This window comes from Aptenodytes forsteri, unplaced genomic scaffold (assembly GCF_000699145.1).
Source record: "Aptenodytes forsteri isolate BGI_AS27 unplaced genomic scaffold, ASM69914v1 Scaffold224, whole genome shotgun sequence".
NCBI lineage: Eukaryota > Metazoa > Chordata > Aves > Sphenisciformes > Spheniscidae > Aptenodytes > Aptenodytes forsteri.
The window spans coordinates 808,471-834,228 of record NW_008794879.1 but is presented as its reverse complement, the minus strand read 5'-3'; the positions used below and the strand labels follow the sequence as shown (position 1 = coordinate 834,228).

Below are 25,758 nucleotides of genomic sequence, written 5' to 3'. Positions count from 1 at the left end.
CTGGCTGTTTTTTTCCCAGTCTTTACCCCCCCTGCTCACTGGAAGACCTCCCAGAAAGAAGAATTGCTATAAGCAGACTGATGAACGAATATCCGAATTAGCAATTCAGCTAAGAGCTCCAGACCTTAGTTGTCTTCCTCCCAGCAGCTGAGTCAACTGATAATAGCTAAACTAAAATTAACTCTCGGATGGTTGATGTGTGATCCAACAACACACAGAAGAAGGATTTGGACATCATTGTAGAAGCATAATTGACTCTGTCTGAGCTAAAGATGGGTGTGTAATCTGTCGTCTGGACAAGAAAAAGAGAGAACATGCTACCACCTACAGTTAGCCCAGAGTCTGCCATAGTCCACCAAATGGCTTCCTCCAACTTCTCTAGGCAGTTCTTGGGATGTGGGGGACTGGTCAGTTATATGTCAGCCTCAGGTGCCAAGTGCATTGGATCCACAGGCATGTCTGATGCCTTTTCTCTTGCCCCTTACATCATAAAAAGCAAAAAAAAAAAAAACAACCAGATTTCCAGGGGAAACTGGAATTGTGCTGAGTCTCTGTCCTGAATGGTGTGTTAGGTGGTGGTGTTTCCATATAGGGCTTTTCGCTGGTACTTCTTGAAATTCGCTGTTCCATCTGGCATTTTTTGGATGGGAAATTATGCAAGAGGAACAAGATTTTTTGTGTCTGGAAAACAAAAGATTGGAGAAAGGACCTGTCACCAGTGTTTGTAAAAATAATTAACAGTGCTAAGCCCAGGATGTCTCTATCCATCTTGTGTAGGTGTTTATACCTGTAAAACAAAACCAAACAAAAACCTGCCATGGGAATATGAAAATTGACCAGGTGAATGGGTTATCAATTTGCCCTTGAAATTCAGTGGGAATTCAGAACCCAGCATGGAAACTTTGAACCTGCCATCAGCACATTTGGGACTGGGGATGTGGATGTGCACAGGGAATGTAAATTTTTCTATGCCTTATATAAATGATTTGAAATGTGTAATGAGGAAGTTAATGAAAAATCCACAAGAAGCTGAATCTTGGCAGATCCTGAAAAGGACAAAAGGAGGGGGGGAGAAGATAATATAATCATAAAACAGATTAAATGAGTCTTGTGGGGCCACCTCACTTCTCCCTAGGCACAAAGGGCTTGCTGATTGCCTGCTTGCTTCTTCCGTCTCTGGAATGCGGCATCATTTTAGCCTCTTTGGGTGGGAGGAAAGGCTGAGTTCCTGAAGGTGTGCCTGTACCTCTGTAATCTGAGAATGCCAGATACAACCCAGCAGCTTTGAGACTTTTCCTTAGCAGCCTCTTTGAGTCTGCAGAATGCTAATGACAGGGTTTATTAGAACAACAACCCCCGAAGGGGATAGATAATGTTGTGTGGGCGCAGGACCCACATCCAAAGCCCCAGGGTTCACATGAAGGGCACTCCTCCTGACATCTCTGACACATGAAATGAGGAAAGCTTTGCATTTCTGCATTAGAGGCAGAAATCTCTGTTCCAACGTATTAGTGCAACTGTCAAAATCAGCCAGGTCAAACAGCTGTGTGCTGTTTCTGCTCAGGTACTGACAGTCTGCTCACCATCAGCTTCTTATCTGTGCTGGAGTTTAGCCCTTGCTACCTTTATTGGGCAGCTACAGTAGGAAAACTTCCCTCTTGTAATGTATGTTTTAAGCTAGCGGGATTTCAAGACCTTAATACCTTTTTTCTGGAAAGGAAGCAGTGGTGTGGAATGGGAGCAGGTCCAGTGGCAGAGGTGGCCGTGAGTACTGCAGCTCAGACATAGCACTGGTATTTCCTTCCCTTACTGGTAGCGTAACACTGGCTGCTGGCATTGTAACCTATGTGAGGGTCTCCTTGCCTAATGGGCCTAGGGCTTCAACGGTGGAAAACTCTCAGTAAATGCCAGTGCAGATGGAGCCCCAGTGACTAACGCTGCCTGAACAGAAGCTGTTTCTTTTAACTCAGGTTTTACAAAATAAGTGATAGGGGGTTGTAAACTTTTTCCTTATGTTAACTTTGCTATAAATTTGGCCTTATAATCAGTGGAAAACTTTTTTCTAGCTTCAATTTGTGTAGTTGCCAGGAGGTTTGACTTTGCCCAAAGGTAAAAATGGGAATCCCCGGGACCAAAAAATACTCCGGTCATACATTTAAGAGACTTAGTTTTTGACAGAACCTGGTAGATAAGAGTGTCATCTTGTCTTTCACAGAAAATATGCCTTCCTTTTGGCTCATGCAAATTGTAACTTCATATGATTCTTTTCCATGGTAATAGGCAATTTTTCCCATGTTGTGCAAGGCCTTCATCATCAACTATTTTGAGAAGGATTTCATGTTTACATGATTCCATTACAAATGTGGAAAATGAATCCTATTAATTCCATATAGGTGAGTTAATGAGCAAAGCATATCACTTTTAAAGAAATGGAAGGTTATTTTTTGCTTCCTCCTGGGTGAATGCAGGTTTGAGGCACTTCCTTTAAGTCTCTCCATGTCTAGTGAAAATATTTTCTTGGGCATAGAGAATGCCACTGTTCCACAGTCCTACCCACCAGATTTTCCCCTTTGGTTTGAGAGTGGTGAAGTATGATCCACTAAGATTTTATACTAAAAAAGAGATTTGAAGGAAATCATGTTTTTTGAAGATAAACACTTGTCCTGGCCTCAGTGGAACAAAACCTCAAGTTCAATATTTATGGAGTAATATTTCATCTTACAGGTAATCACAGGAAGGAGTATGTTTGGAAGTCTGCAGTCTCAAAAAGATTGGAGGGCATGGGAGGGCTGCTTGAAGGGGACTTGACCTACATGTATGCAGAAGTATTGTAATGCAACATCCTTATACTCCTGCACTTAACGTGAATTCAGGGAATCTTTAAGTTGACTTACAATACCCCTAGAGCCGCCCCCATCCCCTTCAATTTTTGTCATTTCCTTCTCCCAGCAGCATTAAAGTTGTGAGAGTACCACGCTCTTGGTCGTTTGGTTTGTGTTCTGGTACCTGTGCTTTTCCTGACTTGGAAGTATTGTTAGAAGCAAGAAGATTTTACTAGATTTAGTGTTACATGTTTTCTGTTTGAGAAACTGTTTTAACTTAGGTAGCAAATCAGGAATCCCAGCTACTTTATCAATGACCCCTATTTTCCATATGTTGTTTGGATTTTTGGATTATCTAGTGTAACTGCACAGGACTTCCTCCCTCTGATTCTGGGAGAAGTGAAGTGTGAGCTCACCTCACGGTGCTCATGCTTGAAAGCAGTGTCTTCCTCTTGAACAGTGTGTACAGAAAGCATGCATCTAAAGGAAACTAACCTGTAACTTAGGTGATCACATCACCTGCTTTCCTTCTTTTGCTTTGGATCGTATTAAATATTTTGTCTAGCTTTTTTTCCTCCATAATTTTACTAACTGGGTTAAAATGACTCCATGATCTGCATCCCCACATGTACTTAAAAAGTATAACCATGTGTATGCATGAGGCAAAGTCATGAAATTTGCCCCTGGATTTCTGAGCGTGAAGTACAGGTTTCTTCAAGGGTGCTCAGCTGGGAGTGTTTGCCACTGCTTGTGTTGTCAGCCCATATAGGAAGTCCCCTGCAGTTTTGCACAGGATCTTTTGCAAACAAAGTTTGGTAGTAACTTGGTTACACAAAGCCGAGGGCTTTCTGTGTGCTTGCTATGGTGTGACTGCCTCCAATAGAGCTTGCCAAGCTCTGCCAGTAAGACATGGTTAGGGTTATCTTTCTCCGCTCACTTAGTACTATATGGGAGCAGAGCGAGGTCATTTTGTGGTATGTGTGAAAAATGGACTTTGCCTGTCACTCACAGAGCATGAGCTGTCCCTTGTCCTTATGCCAAAAGGTTAAACTAAGTAGAGATTTGGGGATAGGGAGGAGCATCCTTTTCTTTCCACAGGTTTGCTTCTGTTTCACTCATTTCAGCTCCTTTCAGGGAATAACAGAGCATGGAGTGGGATGAAGAAAATTCCTCTGTAAGGGTTCTTGCCTGTGGGGACACTGTGGGTGGGGGTATCACACAAGTATTTTCTGTTCTCCATTCTTAGTCATTGTGTCCTAAGAGCTGTGTCTTCCAGGAACTCACTTTAGCTTCATCAGGTATGTGATGTCAATAAGGATCACTTTGTCCACCTCATGGGCTGATGAACGCTAAAGTGATCTGGACCTGTCGGAGGAGTAGGATGTCTGTTTTGCAGTTTGGCTTCCATCCAATGAAATTATTTAAGACAGTACTCTGCATTCTCTAGGTCATTGGCTGGCTCTGCCACATGCTGAACTTTCAGCTCTTCACTGCAAATACCTGTGGGACTGACTTGGGCCATGCATGTCCCTGCTCTGCAGGCCATCAGAAATTCTCCTTTGCTTGTGTTTGCATCCTTTGAGGGAGCACTGGGAGTTTTGAACCCTTCTCCATGGGTTTATTGGCTCACAGAGTGCTGTTGGAGGATACTTTGATTACGGAAAGGGTAGGAGAAGAACCCTGCCATGGGAGGCATATGGAGAGGGATGAGCTGTCCTTTGTGCCTCACAGTTAAGTGATAATTTTTGCTGAAGTTTCTCTTTTTTTGTTTGTGGGTAGCATAGTCAGCAGCCTCATGTCATGCCTTTTTTACAGGCCAGTAACTAATCCAGTCACCTACAGATGTCCTGTTCACCCTTCTGGGGCATGTTATATGAATTTATGTATATAATTCTTGGAAGCAGTCTAAGAAGAATGAAAGCACATGATCATTGCCATGGGCATTTCCAGGAAGTTTCTAAAATAATTGCAAGATCTGTACCTCTAAAACACTCTTGAAAATATTTGTTTCAGTGACCATAGAGTCTCTGGCACCAGAAGCCCATCTGAGCACTCCCAGCCCACTCTGAGATAAACATCCTGCTTTATGATGTCCCCGGTGGCTAGAATCGTTTGTGCCATTTTGTGGTTGTACTGTTATGATCATGTGCTGTAGCTGTTCCCACCATTTCTTGGAGGTCAGCAGTCCAGATCAGGTTTCCTAACAAACATTTTTGTTTCTTTACATGTACGTCCAGTGATTCATTGTCTTGGGATATTTGTAGATGGTGAGGTCCTGGCATGTTTCTGGGGCAGATGGGAAGTGCAGTCTTTCTAGTAAGGAAAACACAGCAGACATAAAGAATTATGTGGGCTTGGAGGTTTCCTTTTACATGACTCTAAGAGAAGGTCAAGGAAATTTGTATATCAGCTTGGAATCATGAATTTTGTTGAAGTTCAGAGAGGAACATCATTTTCTTCAGTCTTACAATCTTGCTTTATATGAAAAATAAAAATTCAGGAACAGAAGCAGAACTCCTGTTGTGCAGTATTTCATTGTTCATTTTGCTAGATGCAGAAAATTTTCAGCCTTGTGATGGCTCAAATTTGGGTTCAGGAGCCTCTGCTGAAACCCACAGTCCTAGCACAGTTAACTGTATGAAAACACCTCTGCGCGCACTGGCAGTAAAAGCTGCATGCAGGAGACAGGGATTTCATGGCAATAGTAGTAGCCTGTGTTCTGCAAGATTGGGTATCACTACTGAGGAAGGTCAGGAGTGCTCAGTGCATGTCTGAGTGCATGGACTAGTCTGCAAGTGCACGTTAGTCAAACAGCATTGTTGTTTGAGCATATTGCCTGTTGCGGTCCCTGCATGCCATCTCCTTTCAGTACAGATTAAAGGCTGGGGTCTTATTTACTCTCCAGTAGAGTGCATGGCTGAGCTGGTGCACACAACAGCTCCTTAGTTTCTCTTTGAGCTTGAATACAGAAAAACAGAGATTCATGGCTCCCCACCCCCTGCCAGAGTAAATTGACCTCTCAGAGGCATCTCTTCACCTAGTGGTGTGAGGATAATGCAGGGCTGTGTACAGAAAGAAAAGAGCAGGCTTTCTGATGGGACAGGGCCTGGGGCTTTTCTTTTGGGGGGCATTCAAGTGTGTTAGGCTATAATAGAAAACAGGTGAAAGAGGCCTACTCCCTGTGACTTTGGGCTAAGTCTCCCTTGCAGCATAGCTGCTTGATCTTAAACCTTGGAGAGTGAATCTTTCTCATGTTTCTTACACTTGCTTTTGGTGATCAGGTCTCTCACACACCACCAAGCTCTTTCTGTGATGGTTCCCAGAAAAGAGGCAAAAGTCCTGACTGTAGAGAGGCTCCTGGTGGGGTCCTGTACCTCAAACCCTCACTCTTCTGTCTTTTTTTCATTTTGCATCTAGCTCAGGTTGAGCCTGTAGGTCCTCTGGGCCCCAGACCTGCTCTGTCTCATGGAGCACACATGGCCCAACTTTTGGATAGCAAATCTCCTAATCCTTTTATGTACCTAGCCTGAGTGGCTCCTGATTGATCACATCTTGTGAACAATCTAATACCACATGCCTGTTTGTATTTGTATACACCTGTTTTACACATATCTATTCATTTGGTCTGTTCTCTTTGGCACAATATTAGCACACCATTTTTCTTTCATATGCAGACGTAACTCATTACATCAGCAACAATGAGCAAAGGCTCCCTGTGAAAGCCTGTACATGTGACTGTGATATAAAAGATATTCTTATCACTCCATCAAATTTAAAAGAAGATTAAGGCCCAGCTTCAGGAAATCACTCGAGCAGGTTGACTGATTGAAATGGAATTCATCCATGTGCTACAGTAATTTCCTACATACCAGTCTAAATCACTGCTCTGAGCAAGGGCAACTGAAGATCGACAGGGGGTAGTGCGTTTGATGTGTGTGATGTGAGCCGCTATTCAGTAGCTCACTCTTGAAATGCGTGAGACTGTAAGCTCTTAAACTGGCACAAGGAAAATTACTTTAACACTATAGATTGCCCTATAGGTTGCTTGTCTTTATGTCTTGTCCCTTTCCTCCTGAAGGACTTGGATTAGGAAAATATGAGTTCAAAGCCTTGGCACTGCTTTTCACTGCTGAGGATAGGACTCAGCCCATCCAACATTGCCCGCAGGAGATGAATACCTAGTCTGAACTTGCTATATACACTGCCCCTATCCTCATCAATAGAGAGGTGCTTCTCTAAAAGTCTGAGTTGTCCTACCTCACTCTAACTTAGAAGGGGTGGATCACCCTTTGGAAGTGCCCCTTTCTCGGCTCTCTGGAGGCAGGGGAGGAGTGAATCCCCTCTCCCCTTCCGTTACTTCTCTCCTCTGTCTTAAAGATGAGAGATAGCAACTACGTCTGTCACCTTATATACCTAATGTTGGCCTTCCAGTGGCTGATTTTACTCAATTACAATGTTTAATTACAGTCATTCCTGTTCCCTGCTGTATCTGGTCTTTTCACTGACGTGAGGAAATTCTCAGTTAACTGCACCTGGGGCTGAACCATTGGCAAGCAACAGATACCAACAGTATTAGGTTAGGTCCACATAATGGTCAAGATTTACTCTTTCTGAAGGCAAAAGTTAGGCCGAGGAGCTGGGGGAAAATCCAGCTACTGGGTGAGAATATATGGTACCCAACGGTGTGCGTTGCAGTGTTTGGTTAAAAAGTTTCGTTTGAGCTAGATCTGTTTGTGTTCTTAGGCTCTCGGGGAAGCTTCATCTTGATAAATGTCTGTGCTCAAATGATACCATCCAACTGTCATGCCTTAAGCTGGTTGTTCATGAGCCCTTTGCTGTTGTGGCATAAGAAACTGGAATTTTGTGCTCCAATTCATTGAATCCATTTTGGAGTAAAAAATCATAAATCCCGTAAAAAATGAGATTAACAGTCCCCTGTTAATCTCGTCACTGTTGGACTTTCCTTTCTATATTGTTGCTTTTCCTGGCTACTAGAATTATTCTGGTGGTTTTATTCCCATGTATTTATGAAGAATATTAGCAGAAAACAGTTTTTCTGAAGTTATTTATCAGTTTTAGCACTGCTTACATCTACAGAGGCAAAGGAGCGCTCTAATAAGTCATTTGCTCAAGCCTAATTTTAATTAATGTAGGCTGTTAAATGAACAAATGTTTTCACAAAAGCTAGATCTATGAGGGACTGTGCAAGGCCTCTGTTGCCCACCTGGTTCTCAGCAGCCTTGTCTGATGAGGTGTTAGAGTGATGGTGGAAGTCAGTCAGTGTGCAGAGCATACAGTCCTTCAGGAATAACTCCTGCACCCTTTGAGTAGTCATTTATTCACTATGATGCCAAATTATGGGCTGACCAACCATCACATCTGTCTCAAAATGGAGTGGAGACATAAATCACAGAATTAGGGCAGAGCTAGCTAAGTCCTTCCGAAACTTTTGTCAACATGACTGAAGTGGAGTTTCTGTCCCCGGTGGCTTATACTGAAGGAATGAAAGGGGTTGATCTAAGTCATTGGCTTTCAGAGCTATTTTCTCTTCTCTGCAGTTGAATGAATGATTCTTAATCATTTAAAAATTGATAATGATGTTGACCGACATCTCAGATAGTGCCTTTATGATGCCAGAGGATGTTAAAATGATGCACACACTGCAGCCAGATTCTGATCTGGTTTGCACCACCACCAGTTGTAGACTCAGTGCTGCTCCTGAACAGGTGTCTCCCAGCTTCATCTTTTATTGTCCCAAGAAATCCAGAGTGGCTTGATAATGCAACAACATGTGGGACCAGAGTCGTTTCAATCACATCTGCATTTTAGAAAGGCAGAATGTGGTAATTGAAGTGACCTTGGGAAAGTTCAGCAATCATTTGTTAGAGATCCTGTGTTTCTGGTGCATGCTGGTGTGGAGTGATAAAGCACTGCCTGCCCTGAGTGTGGCACGCCTCCTGTGATGAGGAAGGACTTTGTTGTTCTTCTCTCTCTTTCCCTGTGCTCCTTGAGTTCTGATGTCATTTTTCTCTTAACTGCAGGTCACTTCATGGGCAACAACACAGTGATTGATGTTTTGAGGAGAGAAGGGTACGAGGTAGAACACACTCCAGCTGGACAAACCATCAACAAGTAATGCATGCTTTTATCTAGCTGAGCAGCCATTGGGAGGGTGGGTTTGTAAACAATCATGAAGAAGTAGTGGCAGATGGAACTATACCTAACAGTGAGCTGGGCTCCTTCTCTCCTTCCCAGCAGTTTGCTTTTCTTTTCCATGAGCCAGTCTGGAAACAAGATTTTATTTGGTTTGGGTTTGGTTTTTTTGGTGTTTCATTTGGGGGATTTTTTAGTTGTTTGTTTTTTGTTTTGGTTTGGGTTTTTTAAATAAAATAAAAATATTTTCTGCCCTGTAAGTTTTTAACTCCTAAACTAACAGCCAAGGAGTATGCATGCTTGGTTCATCGGATCTGGATGCTGTCTCATACCATGTAGGCTTCCAGGCTCCTCCTTCCTCCCTCTTAAGTGTTTGACTGCCCTGCCTTTTAATGCTCTCCTTCTCTTACACTGCTCTTTTTGATTCTTTCTGATTACTCTCTCTCAGCCTGGAATCTGACTGCCCACAGTCCACCCAGCCTCTTTGTAAGCTGTGCCCATGACTGATTGCTCTCATGTCCCCTGCTCTCTTCTGCATTTTTAAGCTAAGGTACTCGCTGTTCTGGTTCATCTTGCAGCTGTCCTTCAGGATATACCCTTACTGCCTCTTTTTATCTCTCACTGGGTGCCTTTATCCATCTCCATGGTTTCAGTAACTACAGAATGCCAAATAATCTCCTCCTCCACACTCTGCCGAGAATTACATGTGCTCTTGACTCACCTCTTCCTGGACTTCTTTCCATCAGCTTAGGCTCTGCAATCCTTGTCTCCCCCTTCTCCAGACTCACGTCAAACATGTGCTCTTGTGTCTCTCAGATATCCCCACTCTTGTAGTCACTGCTAAAAGACCACAGTGGAAAAAAGGTTTGATCCCAATTATGGTACCGTTTCCCTTTTATCCTCCATGCCAGGCATGCTTTCCCTCACTGCTTACATCTCTCTTGCTCCTCCCCACATTTCTGATATGGGGCTCTCAGGCAGGACAGTCACCTTTTGTGCAGGGGCACAGTGCAGAGTCTTGGTCTGTGCCAGGGGCTCCAAAGATGTGGTGCAAAATAATAACATGTTTTTCTCATACTCTGGTTGCTTCACCTTTCTCTTTGCACCACTTTTGCTGCCTTTTTCAGACCATGAGATTCAAACTCTGGCAGGTCATAGTTTTGCTATGATTCTTGACATGGACATACATCATTAACTCTACTTGCACTGAAACAAACTGAGCCAAGACTCATCCCCATGAGTACACAAATGCAACCACTAACCCTGTTGCCACCAATGGGTAGGTAGTCTGACATGAAGAAGCCCCCTGTGCTTAAGCACAAGACTGTAACGCTTAAGTCATGCTAGGCAAGCCAGTGTATCAGTGTTTACGGTGATAATCAAAAACCTGCCAGCACTGATATTTTTGTGTTGTTTTTTTTTCTCCCCCAGAACATTCAGCTTAGGTATCTCTTGCTCCTCCCCACATTTCTGATATGGGGCTCTCAGGCAGGACAGTCACCTTTTGTGCAGGGGCACAGTGCAGAGTCTTGGTCTGTGCCAGGGGCTCCAAAGATGTGGTGCAAAATAATAACATGTTTTTCTCATACTCTGGTTGCTTCACCTTTCTCTTTGCACCACTTTTGCTGCCTTTTTCAGACCATGAGATTCAAACTCTGGCAGGTCATAGTTTTGCTATGATTCTTGACATGGACATACATCATTAACTCTACTTGCACTGAAACAAACTGAGCCAAGACTCATCCCCATGAGTACACAAATGCAACCACTAACCCTGTTGCCACCAATGGGTAGGTAGTCTGACATGAAGAAGCCCCCTGTGCTTAAGCACAAGACTGTAACGCTTAAGTCATGCTAGGCAAGCCAGTGTATCAGTGTTTACGGTGATAATCAAAAACCTGCCAGCACTGATATTTTTGTGTTGTTTTTTTTTTCTCCCCCAGAACATTCTTAGCTTAGGTATTCCTAAAAATAGCCTTAGCAGCTTCTTAAAGCTTCAAGAAAGAGATCTGAATATGTACTTGAGAACAAACAAAATCTGATACTGCTCTGTAAAGGTGTAGCTATAAGGAAATCAAGGGCAGACAACTGTGGAAAGGAGGGCTAGATCTTCACCCATCAGGAAGGTAGGTATCAATGATACTCAGGGTAGCTGGGCACCCAGTTCTCTGACCACATCATGGGAGTTCATTGTCCAGCCAGTGACTCTTGTGCCTTTGAAAGCCCTCAGTTTGGCATTGGTTGCATCTCAAATCTTTCATTAGGACTACTGGACAGAACATCTTTCCTGGAGTCTTGATTTTAAAGCTGAGTGAAGAAGCTAAAGAAGAAAAGTTTAGCGTTTTCTTTGAGAAAAGGTGTTCACATTTCTGGATGACTTGGAAACAGATTTAAGAACATGAAATGAATTTCAAGAAAAATGTGAGTTCTGAAGGAGAATAGCATTTGCAGTGAGGGAAAGACCTGTGGCAAGAGTATGTCAGAGTCCTGGGGAAAAGATGATGGAGGGTTTCACTTGATTGCTAGCATGGGCTTGTTCTAGGAGCAAATACCAGGGCAGTCTGTGTCAATAAACCCAGTCCAGCCCAGGTAAATGTGGAACAATATCCACCTACTGTCCTAGATAGCACTGCTGCACACAGTCCAGTCAGTACCTGTGGACAAAATTGAGAGAGGAAAATACTGGCAAAGGGTTGAACTGAGACAAAGCATTCAAATGGCTGTTCGACTGTTGGATACAGTAGGGGATATTAGCTGAGCAGTCCTAAAACAAGAGGATGAGGAAGTCTGCAATTGTCCCTTCCCTGCAACATGACACTGTGCAGTAGCAGCAATGTCTGCTGCTTCCTGTGCTCTGGCTAAACAGAAAGTCCTTTCTGAGGTATCTTGTAGGTATCTGTGTGTAGGAACACAGGAAGATGGGGGATCATTATGCAAGTTTTCCTGTAACAGGCAAACTGCTGGGTGCAGTCGCACAACTTCAGCTGAAGACAGGGCTGCCTGAAGTGTCCTGCCCATCTGCAGGGGGAAGGGGATCAATGCCTGTAGCGGAGTGTGGAGGCAGGAGGGTGTCACAGGAGAAGAGTCAGAGATCACTCAGACAGATCTGATCTAGTATTTAGTTTATTGAGTTCTAATCAGTAAATTTAGATATGTGAAATATTTAATAAGTACAGATGGATTGGCGGTCAATACTCTATTTACTACACTTAAAGTTAGTATGAGATACCAAGATTATCGCTTAAGCTTACTATACGTATCTTAAATGTTACATGCATGCAAATATGTCACTTACCAACCCATCAATATCTGGTGTCAGGTAAGGGACCTCTCAGCCTTGAGGGATAACCTTGAGAGGTGTCCCTACTCAAGAGGAGATCACCGCCATGCAGCCAGCTGCTATGGAGGGAGAGCTCAATGGGCCCTGATGGCTGCAGATATTTATAGCATAAAATGGTTGATTTGTAGTCAGATTGTCTGCTGTGTTAATGCAGTTTTGGCTGCTTATTAGCCCAGTCTCCAGCCAAACCAGGTTTTTTGGGGTTTGGTGCCGAGTTCTCACTGATAGCCTCACACAGTAGAATTAACTTCAGTTAGTCCTACTTCCTGAGCATCTGCCTGGACTAAAGTTCAGTTAGTTCAAACAGGAGGAGTGCATCCATCACAGAGGGCTCCTTCTTCGTGGTGTCGCCAAAGCAAGGAAGGCAAAAGAGGTGCTCCAACCATGCAGCAGCATAAAGGACAGTTTATAAATAGTGCCACAAGTTCAGTCAAGGTCCTACTGTCTTATTTTGGGCTTTAACTGTTGTTCCTGATTTTAGAATGCATATATATATTGTAAAATATTCATCACATAATCACAGCCGTAATTAAGGTGCTTCCTGACTCCTCCCTTAGTGGCTGTGCTGGGAGAGGGAACTGGCCTTCGGGAAGAAGGATGTGCTTTTGCATCTGTGTGCCTTTCCCTGTGGTTGCTCAGTCAGTCCCTGGAAGAATTACCTGCAGGAAGTGTTGCAAAGGAGGTTATGTATATGAGTGTTAATAGTGTTCTGAGGCAGCAGGTTTTAGAACAAATGGCTGGCCATGCAGGGTAGAGGTCATCCTGGCTGTGCCTGTAGCATTGGAGACAACTGGGGGGTCACTCTGTAAGGCAGACTTAAAGAGTAGGTGATGTGAAGATGTTGTGGAGGAGAGCCAAAGGGTCGTGACACTTCAGAGTTGATAAAGTGAGTGTGACAATCACAAGGATTTTGAAAGAGATCGATAGCCCGAGACCCATTCTGCGCCAGTCTCTTTCACATAAAGTTCACCACATGATCAGTCTGTGATTTCCCTTGTAGCTAGTAAGATCAAATTCTCTTCATTTTCTATCTACTCTCTCCCTCATGTTCCAGTCCACAACTTCATTTCTCCTTCTCCAGGATGGACCCTCTTTATTCTCCATCAAAGAGATGTGTCCACAGTGATGGGCTAGCTTGAAAACTGCAGCCACACTGAAACGTCTCCTTCTGGACCTCCTTTTGACACCATTGCAAGGCAGAAAGGAAACACACTATAGTTCTGGGAAGGTGCTTCCAGTTGCTGCAGACTAGATGGCCCAAAGGATTGCTTAATGGTATATTGAGCTGTTCCCTTCAAAGATGATGATTTGCAAGATGCGTTTCTGCAGCCATGACCACACTCACTACTGCGTGACTAGCTCATTACTTACCGTCTCCACCAGAGAGAGTTGTTGATCTAGGACTGGCTCCTTCAGCTAGGGTGCCTTAGTCATCCTGTCCCTGCCTCTTCCCCTGCACCCCAAGTTAGTTGGCTCTGGGCTAGAATTGCCCTAAAGGAATAATCTAGTCTGTGTTTTGCAGTACGTCAGACTAGAGGAGTGTGGTTTGACCTCCTCTAACTTCGAGGGTGATTCCTTTTTTTCCTCTTTCCAGATACACAAAGTTATTCCCAAGAGTTATTCCACCCTGAGCCAGACTCCATTCTTTCCTCAGTTCCAGATTACCTCTTTTCCAAAGTTTTTTTTTATTAAAGAGAACTATTTTGATCAGAATATTGACTTAAGGAAGAGGGGGCAGGAATACAAGGCAGAGAAATAAGCACCCAGCCAATATGTCAGGGAGAAACACCTGTTTTATATGTGCCTTGATGGTATCTGTACGAGGATTCTGCCTCAAAGCCGTTTCAAATATTATCTTTGTTCCCTCCTTCTTCCAGCAGAAAACACCCCAAAACCTTGTTAGCCTTTTCATCGTCATCACCGGCACACAGCCCCTATGTTGTGTCCCAGGAGCTCCCACTGCCATTGCATCCCTGGAAGGAGGAGGAGGAGGAGGAAGAGCTCCTGCCTCACCTGCTGCTCCCTGATGGCATCGACATGCTGGAGAAGGTAGACAGGAAGTACAAAAAGAAGAAGAAGAAGAAGCAGAAGAAGCAAAGACTGCGACAGTTTAACGACCTGTGGGTTCGCCTTGAAGAAAGGTAGCTAACTGCTGGGGAGGGAGGAGGGTTTGTCATGCAAACTGGTCTTTAACTTAGACTGATTAATCCAGTACACCAAACTTCTGCAGGGGCTAGATACATGCTGAGGGCAGGATCTGACCTCCTCTCTCACTGTGATTCTTGCTGAAACATTTACTCAAGGTTGCTTGTGCTTTTAGTGACAAAATAGCTTCTTCCACGTGGTTAGGTTTGTGGAAAATTAGGCATAATGCAAGTGGAAGCCTTGTCTAGACCATTTTGCATTTGAGCTTGAGGGATTGTGAGCATATGGTAGTCCTCTTTATCACAGAAGGCTGGGTCCAGTGGTAGATGCTGCTGCATATGTCGAAACTGTCATATCCGGCATATGTGTTCCTTGCATTTGGACAATTATTTATGCAGTATTTCCAGTCTCTGTATTCTTCCAGTCTTAAAAAGCATGTGAGCCCCATGGTATTACTGGAGATTTGGAAAGGGGGATGACAACCTAATGGATGATGGAGTTAATACAAAAAATGGAGTGTGTTGTGGGGCGAAGGTTCACACATACCCCCTAGTTTTCACCCAGAAGAGCTTACTCACCTACAAGAACTGCAGCAGCCTGCAAAGAAAGCCAACTTCCCTCACTAGCTGTACTAAGGCCTGTGGCTGAATGTGTACCTTAATGTTTCCCTCCTGTCAGATAACACACAGACCTGAGTCTGCTCTCTTTTGTACTTTGTGTCTCTGTTTGTATCTCTGCCATACTCAGGTTGAAAGCATTTTATTTTTGTGGTACTGTAAATAACCAGACAGGTCAGGATGATGGAGAAAGGCCAGCAGTTCTTGAAATGAAGCCTCTCCATTCTTTTTTTTTCCTCTGAAGAATACTTCCTCCTGCTCCCCAAGGTACTGAGTATATCAGGGTTCTCCTATGCTTTTCCTATCACACCGCTGGGTCTCAGCTGTACCACTGCTTTGAGTAATACATTGCTCAGGCTGGCTGCAAGTGGGTGCAGCAGCTGTTGTTCTGTCCCAAGCATTCAACCATTGTCAGACTTGCTAGACCAGACTCCTTTTCCTCTTTTCTAGAGTAGTTTTGTGCTCTCTCTCTGCTCCTCCTTCCAACCTAAGCGTGAGTAGTTTGGAGAGAAGGGGAGACAAATGCACATGGAGGTTTGCATGCCCACTGACAGACCTACACACAGTCCAAGATTCACCAGTACAACAAATCCTTATATTGATCACATTTGATTCTGTATTTTAGTGTATCATTTACTTTCTATTAATGTAGTTGATACCAGCTGTTTGTGAATGGGTTTTTGGAGCTTCTGTTGACAGTCTGTTTAGTTGAAATGCTAAGGAATGATTTGGATCATTCATTGGAATGATCTCAAGCTCCCACCCTGCCTGCACACTGACATGTTCAGTTTTTCACACACAGTTGTTCCCGTGAAGCTCAGGGGAGTCAGTGCGTGCCCTGATGTGAGATACACATGCACTTGCAGCATCAGTGCCTTCAGAAGAAGAGGGAAGATGGGAGGATGTGCTACTGTGACTAAATTGGAGGTACATTAGGGCAACATACTGGATTGCAAGTACTGCAAGGCAATAGTGAGGTAAAAGCAAAGCTAATAATGACAGCTTAGGAAACTACTGCATAAATACAGGAGCAGCAAATGCCTCCTTTCCTTTTCTTCTTTTGTAATGTTTCCTTTCTTCCCCTACTAATTAAGTCATCCTTTGTGCTAGAAACTTACCGAGGTGCCAGGTGACAAATTCTTTTTATGAGTGAGTCCTTAGTAGCAGAGAGCTTGAACGTCTGGAGATGGAGCTGTTGCATGATGGTACTGGGAAAGACAAGTGATGCTTATTGCTGCCTGGGAGATTGTTGCGCCCTTACTGCAGAGGGAAGCCGAGAGTGTCAGAGGCAGCTGTCATTCACGCACAGCCCCCACACGTGCCCTGGGTTTAGTCTTTGTAAAGCAGGGGGAATCTTCTCTGCCCCGACAGCCAGGTGTGCAAGCAGTCCGTGCCGCTGCGGGCTGCCGGGGCAGGCGTGGGCTGAGCTGACAGCCCCACCTTGTGGCGCAGCCGCGATGTGTCCCACGGAAATCCAGCCCCTCTGGCTTCAAGCTCACACATGTGCAGGGCACGTCTCACTGGGAGTCTCAGCCCTTGCTATAAGCATTCCCCGGGGTGCGCAGGCACAGGTAAAGCTGTCAGGTTTCTTATGCGTGGGCCGTTCATAGCTTTCCTCCTGTGGGCCTGGAAATGTGAAAGGTGCAGCTCAAGTGATTTAATAGTGTCTTGTAGTGGGTTTGGCAGAATTGCTTTGGTTCATGCTCCTGTATGCATCAGCTGTCAGCTGTATTTCTTTGATGTGCTGCCAGCTGGCTTCTCTCCAATTACCATTCAAACCTTCTGTGGGGGCCTTTGGGTATGGAAGGGTAAGTGTTTTTAAAAAAGATACTAATTGCCTTCAATTTCCCAAAGCATTTTTGCTTAATGCAGCTGGCCAAAATAAGGCGAGAATGGTGCACAGCCGCTGGGGAGTGGGTGCAGGAGAAATTACTCTGCTTTTGTATTTGGCAGGTAGACTTTTAATTTTGTCTGAATTTGTTTTCTGGTTCCACACAGCACCATGAGCCCTGTGGTGTATGTCAGCCTTACAGTTGTGGGGTAAAACATGGCTTTCAATCCATTTCTGAAGAGAACACCACCTGTGTAGTATCTGACCCCTCTGATTCTTGACCTGCTGTGCTGTAGGAGCTCCCCCAATTCAGGACAGTTGGTGTTAGCAGCCTGGAGCATACAAATTTCTCTCCTCCATCACATATTGCCATAACGGGCGTTCAGCATCATGTAGGATCTGACTCAGTTCTTGTTCATCACCATCTCAGAGTCCTCACTGCCACTGGGAGATACTCTGGGATGTGGTGATCTTTTCCCAGTGACTCTAGGATGTGTTTTTGGAAGTGGCTCTTCCTATCCTTAAAGCACGTCATGTAAGCCCTTTGTAATTCCTGACCTGTGGAAGGGAACATGCAGTATAGGAACGAGTTTGGTCCACACTAAGATGCATGTACAGAAGCATGGCTGGGGAAGATGGATTCAGCCGAAAGCAGGTGCCTCACTCCTGCTGTGCTCAGCAAGTGTTGCTGCAGTGACACTCCTCTGCAACAAAGCTTCTTTTGTTCTTCTTGTGTATTTTCTGCTTAGCTGAAAGGCTGTCTGGAGGGCGCTAGGAATACGGTTGTCTTACCCACCTGACTGACTGCGTGGGAGCAATGGACAGGCTGGCTGGATAGACCTGAATACAGGACAGGTGTTTCAGTGCTGTCTCCATCCTCCTCAATCTTTTCCCTGTTCCCCCTCAAGACTGCTTCACAGTTCAGCTGGGCAGTGCCCTCACCCACATGGGGTGGCGTGGGAGCTGCCCACACCTGTGAGGAAGGGATGAGGCAGTGCTCTGCCATTAGGAGACACAGTCCTTTGGTGAGCATGGAACCAGTACGAGAGACCATTCCCAGGAGCCCGGAAGACTGACAGTGGGGCACAGAGGCTGACCACCTCCTGCTTTGTGGGCATCAGGCAGTTCTGGGCAGGGTCTGGACTGACGTTCTTCTCTTGCCTTGCAGTGCTACTGACCCTCCTCCCCGGATCCGCATCATTAACGGCTACATCACGGTCGAACCCCAGCCCCGGGGCCACGGACAGTCTAGTCACGCTCATGCAGATACCAGCAGTGCTCACCGGCTTTCCCATTCTCTCTTCCTCTCGCTGCTGACTTGGACTTTGCATATGATAAGGCTGCATTGAAACACAGGGGGAGCCAAACTGCAGGGCTCTCACCTTAAAAAGCAAAAAAGAAATTTATGTGAAAAAAACCCAAAAAAAGAAGACTGAATGGGACACCTATTCTCTGGGGTGTTCTTAAACTGCCTCCTTTTCCTGAATCTGGATCATTAACACTATTAACTGGTTTGACCTGCCCAATACAGGAGAAGATATTTTAATGAAAGTGTTATTTATCCTTCTCTTGCAGAAGAATGATTACATGTTATCCCATAATGCTTTGGGGAAATTATAATGTCGCTATAACATAGCTGTTGTTTAGCTGTATGAGCCCAACTAAATTACATTTTTTTCACCTTCAGTGCCTTGTAAGAAGATTTACACACCACTAACTTGTTTATTAGAACAGAATATTCTGGTCATATGAGCACAACTGGGAAAGAGAGGTTGATATTTTATGTCTCTACTGGTAATGCTTTTAACTCTTGCTTGTTAGGGCTCCAGATTACATATAAAGGTTCATGACAACACCTTCTACAATAGAATAAAACAGTAAAGACTTGTGAACAGAATGTTTCTGCCGTCTGTTTGGTGCTGTTGTAAGATGGGTACACCTGAATGGCCAGACAAGTCTCTTAAGCACAAACTAATGTACATTTAAGAAAAAAAAAATTGCCTGGGGAGCTTCACAGTCATACTGTTGGATGCTTCCAAAATGAGAAATTCTCAAGAGGTGATTTGAGAAGCCCAGATGCAGGTTTTTTCTCTATTTCTACATCATTAATATATTGTTATTTTATAGCTGGATTCACTTTTGGGGAGAAAGGGCTTTCTTTTCCTTTTCTGCACAGTTAGACTTCCTTCTAGGAAATCCTTGCAAGTTTTCTACCAATTTCAATGGAAATTCTCAGACTTTCCAAATTGTTTTAAGTCCTTCACTGTCTACTTAAAATGGACGTGCTGTTGACTGTTGGATGTAGGAAGCTTGGAAGTGGTGATGCATGGTTTTCTGTGTTTGTACAGGGCATCCTCTTGTGATCACACTGACTCATTTTGTGAGCAACATATCCCTTCCTCCTCTTAGGAAGGTTTCATTGCCTGGGAAGGTCTCATAAGATTCATCCATTGGAGGGCTTGGAGCCAATGTGCTGAGCTGGTACCTTTGAAACTGTCACCTGCCCCAGTAAGACAACAAACCCTCAGGTTTCCCTTCCTATGCATGTACATGGGCTTCACTACTTTTTTCATTGTCTATAAAAAGTACCTCTTTTTCCTATCCTACTGCACATTGGAGGAGGAGGAGCAAACGGTTCCAGCTTTCCTAACAGGCTTTTCATCTCTTGATCTCAAATTTCAGTTCCCCTTCAGAAGGACTGAACCTGAACAAAGCCTCAGTTTGCTGAGGAAAACAGAGAAAGGAGAGGCTAACCATCGCAGTTTGCAGCAGCACTGTGGGGAACGAAATATATCTGGGCTGGGGTAGAAGACGGCACCATCTCAGTGTATATTCCTTCTTACAGGGAATATTACAAGACCTCAGGGTCCTAAATGCGTTCTGGCTTCCTTGGCTTTACAAAGCAGCCAGGCTGGTGATGTGCTCTCCTGCCTCTCTCTCTGGTTGATCTTTCACTGGTGTAAACTGTCATAGACTTGGTGGGTCTGGAGCTATTTTCCTTGGCCTGAATATGACCTAAGAGGAGCAGATCAGATGGGGGATAGTTTAGTTACAAAGATGCACTGCAGGCCTGACAAACTGAGCATGTACTTGTGTATTTACCAGTGCATCTGAGGGGACCACCAAAAACATTACGTCAGAGTGTGTTCTGCCACTTGCTAGCCTATGCATTGGTATTGCTTCTCCTCCCCCTGTCCTCTGTCCTTCAAAAGTGCATGATGAGGTGTGGCACAGGTCCAAAGGGCTCCGGAAGCACTGGGAGAAGGGGCTGAGCTTCCATTTCCTTTCTCCATTACACGACAAAGGCCCCAGGCTCACTCTTCCCTTTGTTCCCTCCTCCATGGTTGCTCTCGAGCTTCGCCTCTGTGAGGGGAGCTGAGTTGAGTGGAACAGCCACTAAAGTTTTTCTTAGGTTGGCATGAGGGAAGAGTAATTATAAAACACTCAGGAATAACAGAAACCTGAAGTGGCACTATGGATAATTCAGTTCTGGTGGTGTAACTCATTTTGTAGCCTGTTTCCAAGTGCCTGACTGTGTCAGGGAAATAGAGATGTCCTTAAACTGTGATGGATTGTGTGCCTACAGAGGCTGCATCCTGGGAGTCTTTCTGCAAAGTGATCAAATTCTTTCAAGGTATTTTTGAGGGACTCACGGGCTTGGCTTGATATCTGGGAACTAAACTGGTGGTTCCTACCCCTCACTTTTTCTTCCAGACCAGTCATTGCTGACTGGCCATGGGACACCAAAGTCTTGAAACTGTGACTGGTATGGAGAGCAGAGCCTTATTCCAGCTGCACATGCTACTCAGCTGTTTACAGTGACCACTGGGAAGTGCTAGGTTTGGGTCCAATTGTTTCTCCCTAGTACCAGCATAAGAAAAGTTTGCCAGAATTAGAACACCCGAGGAGCCTCCTAATGGCCAAGGTCTGCTCAGGTACCACACTTCTCTAGACCACAGAGTGTCAGGAAAGCAGCCATTCCCATTGTGTGCCTGGAAGATTTCATTGTCCCTCTATCTGTCCCTCCCAAGCAGCTGAGGTAGCTTTTGTTGCCTTGCAATTGAGATTCCATCAGGCTTGTGATGAGTGGCAGACTTGATTCAGAAATCACTGTGAAGGTGCAGGTACTTCTTTCTTCAGTGAAGGGGCTGAAATCTCTTGTTGTCTCCTGAGCTAGGTGCCTCCACATCCTCTAAGTGCTATAACAAAGCGTTCTTTGTTCTATCTGAACATCCTGGTCTCCCTTTTCCATGCTCTTTCCTTTGTAGTTACTAATTAGCCTGTGCACTTTGCTGTTCCCCTCCCTGCTTAAATTGTTTTCATAAATCATCTCTCCAATGTTCTTTGTGAATAGATCTGTTTTGAGATGATTTGGACTCTTGCCACGGGTTCCTTGTGGTCAAGATTTCTCTTTCTCTGTTGGAAGGCTGATATTTTGCAAAATTATTAGCAGAAATTAAAAACTTATTCACTTCAAAATGTACTGGTTTGATAGTATAATTCCACACACCCCCTGGATTAAATTGTAATGTTGGAGAATATAGGTTATAACTATCACTGATGCTCAGCAGTGTATTGTGAATTCTTGTGAATATTTGTTGCTTGACTAAGCTTTGCTAATGGACTACTGTGTTATGACATACATGCTTTTTAATTATTATAAAACTGTACATTTATGTATATAGCTAGGGAAAAAAGGCAGACAAACATCCACCTTGGGAAAAGGGCTTGCTCATAAATTCCTGTTTCCTGAGATAGTCAGCACTTGCACTTTATTTGTACTTACTGATGAAATGGACCAGGCACTAGATGCCATTTATTTTGAACTTTGTTGACCTTCCAACAATTACCTCCTGCGATTTCACAGCTTTTCCTTTCTGCTGCTGGTCGTTTTTAACGCATTGAAGCTTTATATGATATTTGGTTAGCAACTGGGATTTCTTGTGAAGCATTGCAGGAGGCATGACTTCACTCAATGTGCTTTCATAAACAGTAATGTGCTGTTATCTGACACAGCTTTTCTGTGAACTGTGAATGCCCCTTAGCGAGCTGGGGATCCAGTGCTAGTTTACTTTCAAACCCTTTCAGATTAGGATGTGAAAAATAAAATTACTGAAAGGAAAAAAAAAAAAATTCTTGTTCTTCAGATAGGGTCTAAAAATGTACACATCCCTCCTAAGCGATAATTATAACAACGTGAGAGGGGATGCATAAGCTGTGCAGATTGCCTCACTCTAACTTTGACACGCCTTAAAGACCTTGCATGGTTTTCTTATTTTAAAGGTGCAGTAGCATAAAAGAACACAGAGTAATGCAAAAAACCTTGCTCAGTGATTCACATTTCTTTCCTTTCACTTTGAAACTTTGGAAGGAGGGTATTTTTTCTGTTTTTAACCATTCCTATAGCAAAAATATACTTCTAAAACAGGTTAGAGGGAAAAAGTGCAGGAGTTACAGAAGGCAGGTGAATAAATGGAAGTGAAGAAATCTAAGCATTTTGTTTCTTTTTTGTCTGTGCTCCTTTTGTACCCTCTGCAAAAGGCTTCAGGGGAAAATATGGTGCTCTTCAACTGGGTAAAAAAGAGCCAGGCACTGAAAAAGCAGAGCCCTTTCTTCAAACACCAGGGTAGTCTTGTGGCTGGTCTGTTCTCTTCCCAGTAGAGTTGAAGCTGCAATTACTCCGTAAGTAAGATAACAAGCTGGTATAGTTCAGTGGGTTGTTAATGGCCCCTTGATGATGATCGGCTATTTAAAACACTGTGACACAGTCAGTGTGTAGAAATCAGGTTGAAATCTCTTACTTAGATAACCAAGGAATGTGCTTTAGAAGATGTATTTCTCCAGTGGCTTGTTGGCTAGAAAATGTGGACAAAAGATGTCATTTACTCTTTATCACAAAAAATAAAATCTAAGCCATGAAAATTAATAAAAGAAAAGGTGATCTTATATCTGTGGTGAAACTGATTACCATTTTCTACCTTTCTGCTGCTTAATCCAGACTGCTATCCTGTAACCACCAATGAATGCACATGAGGTTTATTCAGGTCAGGTCTCATGCTGAAATTAATTTACCATTCAAGGTCATAGTCCCGTTATGGTGCAGGATTGTCCTTTTTGAGAAGGCTGTATGTATCAGTAAAGGCTGGAAAAAGTCTCTATCACAATATATCAACACTCCTGTCCGCAAGCAGGCCACAGCTAGACTGGGTGGGTTAAATCGAATAAAATTAGAAGCACACATGTTGCTGGGTGTTTCCTGTGCTTCAGGATAGTAACAGCCATCAGCATTTATACTCTGAAGACTGTTCTGAAGATCCCTATGGTCTAGGCAGAGAATTGAGGCTCCTGCCTTTGGTCCCCTGAATCTTTCTGAGGTGTGTGTCTTTCCATATGGATATTTCCAACAGTGTTCAGCTATACCTTATCCAAGAGCTAGGTTTTCTAGTGCTTGGGAAACCAGCTATTTCCTGCTGGTGTCCAGGGACCTGGGCATCAAACAGTTCAGAAAACCTCCACCCCGCAAACACTCTGTTTGACTGTGGCTAAATTACCTCTGATTGTACAACTTGTATCTCAAGTCACTTAATGCTTCAGGTCACAAAACCCATGGAGAGTTTATTCCCTCCTACCCTGCAAAAAGCGAAGGCTTTGGATTTTAAAATGTCATTTGTATTTGTCTTGATGTCATTTGTCTGTAGATGTATAAATAATTGAATAGCCAGGATGACAGATACTTTGCTGTCACAGCTCTCTCTCTGATGCTTGTGACAAATGACTACAGGTCTTTTGTGCATTATCTCTTCTATTTTGTTTATTTTAACACCCTTCCTTCAAGTCACTATAAGTTTATGCAGCTCTGAAGACAAGAAACAGTATTTTGCCTGTTTCCTGACAAATGTTAGTATTTGTACATTGTCTCTGTTCTCCTTACTCCTCCTCTCTGCACCCGCCACCCTGGCTCTGAATTAGTTTGTGCAATTTTAGGCAGTACCACCAGAAGGTCAGGGACCTGCTTTCTACGTGTAGACACCCAGTGTGGGAACTGCCTCTGGGGTCCCACAAAACAAGGAGCAGAGCTAATGCCTTTTTGCTATCAGGTAGCTCTGGGGTTAAAATATTGGGTAAGACCTGTTTTCAGCTCTCTCTCTGCTGGAGGGGATTTGAAGCCACAGCTCCTTCAGGTGCAGTCTAGAGAAGTTAACTGGGGGGAGATAGTTCCTCTCTGTTTAGTGTGCATGGAATATTTAAAAGTTTCTTAATCAATGGGTGAGCATGACTTAAGAGCTTAAGAGCTGATTACCAGCATCTGCCAGGGATAGCTGTGATCAGCCGCTGGAAGGCTGCCTTCCTGCAGCCATTTGTGTACTATATTTGATAGTCATTGTATTCAACGTGTAAACATTCCTGGGACATGCTTGAGGTTAGCAAGCGGTGGCAGAGTATCTCAAAAGATGCACATACACTGATGATCAGCCCTCTGAAAGATTCAAACCTTGCATACTCACTGCACTTGTCATTGAGGGTTAGTGCACGTGACACAATGTACACTGGGAACGTCAACCCTGTCCAAGATGGTTTTGTCTACTGTATGTCTTCTCAGTACGGCACAGTGGGCCAGCTTGAGGCTGGTCTGATTAGCTGCTGGTGGAGCCAGAGTCCTTGAGGACTGAGAGCTGGTGCTCCCTTTGTGGAGTTGCACGAGGTGGTATAGACATACTCAGAGAGACAAAGCAGCTCAGACCCTGTGATTAATAGGGAAATAGAGCTCTTAACAAAACTGCACTGAACACTTCAGATCAAAAAACCCATAGGGTGTTAATCTTCTTCCCCCTTCTAGAAACCAAAGCTTTGAATTTTTTTAAGCCCCTCATTAATTTAATGAGTATTCAGTATATTCTTACAAATTTGTGTAGAGTTCAGTGGAAGGAGGTGGCCCCTTCTAAAGAAATGGTAGAAATCAGATGTTTTGATTATGTTCAAATTAGCAACAGAAGAAAATAAGCCCCGTCTTTTCAAGTTGCATTGCAATAGATGTGCTGCTGCATGCAGTCACGCCTTATGTTATTGTGATGATGTGCCAAGTACATCCGGTACATGGCTTTTGAAAACATCCCAGGAAATGTATTTCATATGTCTGATTTCAGTATAGTGGAATGTTATAGTATGAACTCACTGGCCTGCCCCAGAGTTTGCTAGCAGGCAAGGCAATTTTCTGAGATGTTCTGGTGGTGGGTGCCAGGCCTCAGTTCCATGTGGAAGGCACGTGAAGTTTTCTGCTGGACTTTTGTAACATACTGGGTAATTATTTGCCAATATAGTTTCAAGGATATAGACTCACACCTAAGTGGATCAAACGGACAAAGACTATTAAAAGAATTGGAGCAGAAATGTGACGAGCAACAAGAATCTTGAGTATCAGGCTCCTACCCTGTCATGAAAGGTAAAAAGCTGTATAACATAACTTTGAGAGACAGTCCTGAAGGGCAAAGGGGTCCAGGAAGGCTGGACGATCTTCAAGAAGGAAGTCTTAAAGGCGCAGGAGCAGGCTGTGCCCGTACACCATAAGAAGAACGGGCGGGGAAGACGACCTGCCTGGCTGAACGGGGAGCTCCTGCTGGGACTCAGGAAAAAAAAGGAGAGTTTACCACGTGTGGAAGAAGGGGCAGGTGACTCAAGAAGAGTACAGGGATCTCGTTAGGTCATGCAGAGAGGAAATGAGAAAGGCAAAAGCTCAGCTAGAACACAATCTGGCCGCTGTCATTAGAGACAACAAAAAATGTTTTTACAAATATATTAATGACAAGAAGAGAGCCAAGGAAAATCTCCATCCTTTATTGGATGCAGGGGGGA

At 44.0% G+C, this 25,758-nt stretch overlaps 1 protein-coding gene across 1 annotated transcript in view; it reads left to right on the top strand.

The window, feature by feature from the left end:
• LOC103895143 (metalloprotease TIKI1) overlaps positions 1-18,596 on the top strand; it is a 162,745-nt gene extending 144,149 nt beyond the window's left edge. Inside the window, exons 5-7 of the mRNA XM_009274662.2 lie at positions 8,864-8,954; positions 14,193-14,456; positions 18,077-18,596. Of these exons, the coding sequence (XP_009272937.1) occupies positions 8,864-8,954; positions 14,193-14,456; positions 18,077-18,257 (536 nt within the window). The 3' untranslated portion in view covers positions 18,258-18,596. The remainder of the gene's footprint in view (positions 1-8,863; positions 8,955-14,192; positions 14,457-18,076) is intronic.
• The last annotated feature ends 7,162 nt before the right edge of the window (positions 18,597-25,758 follow it).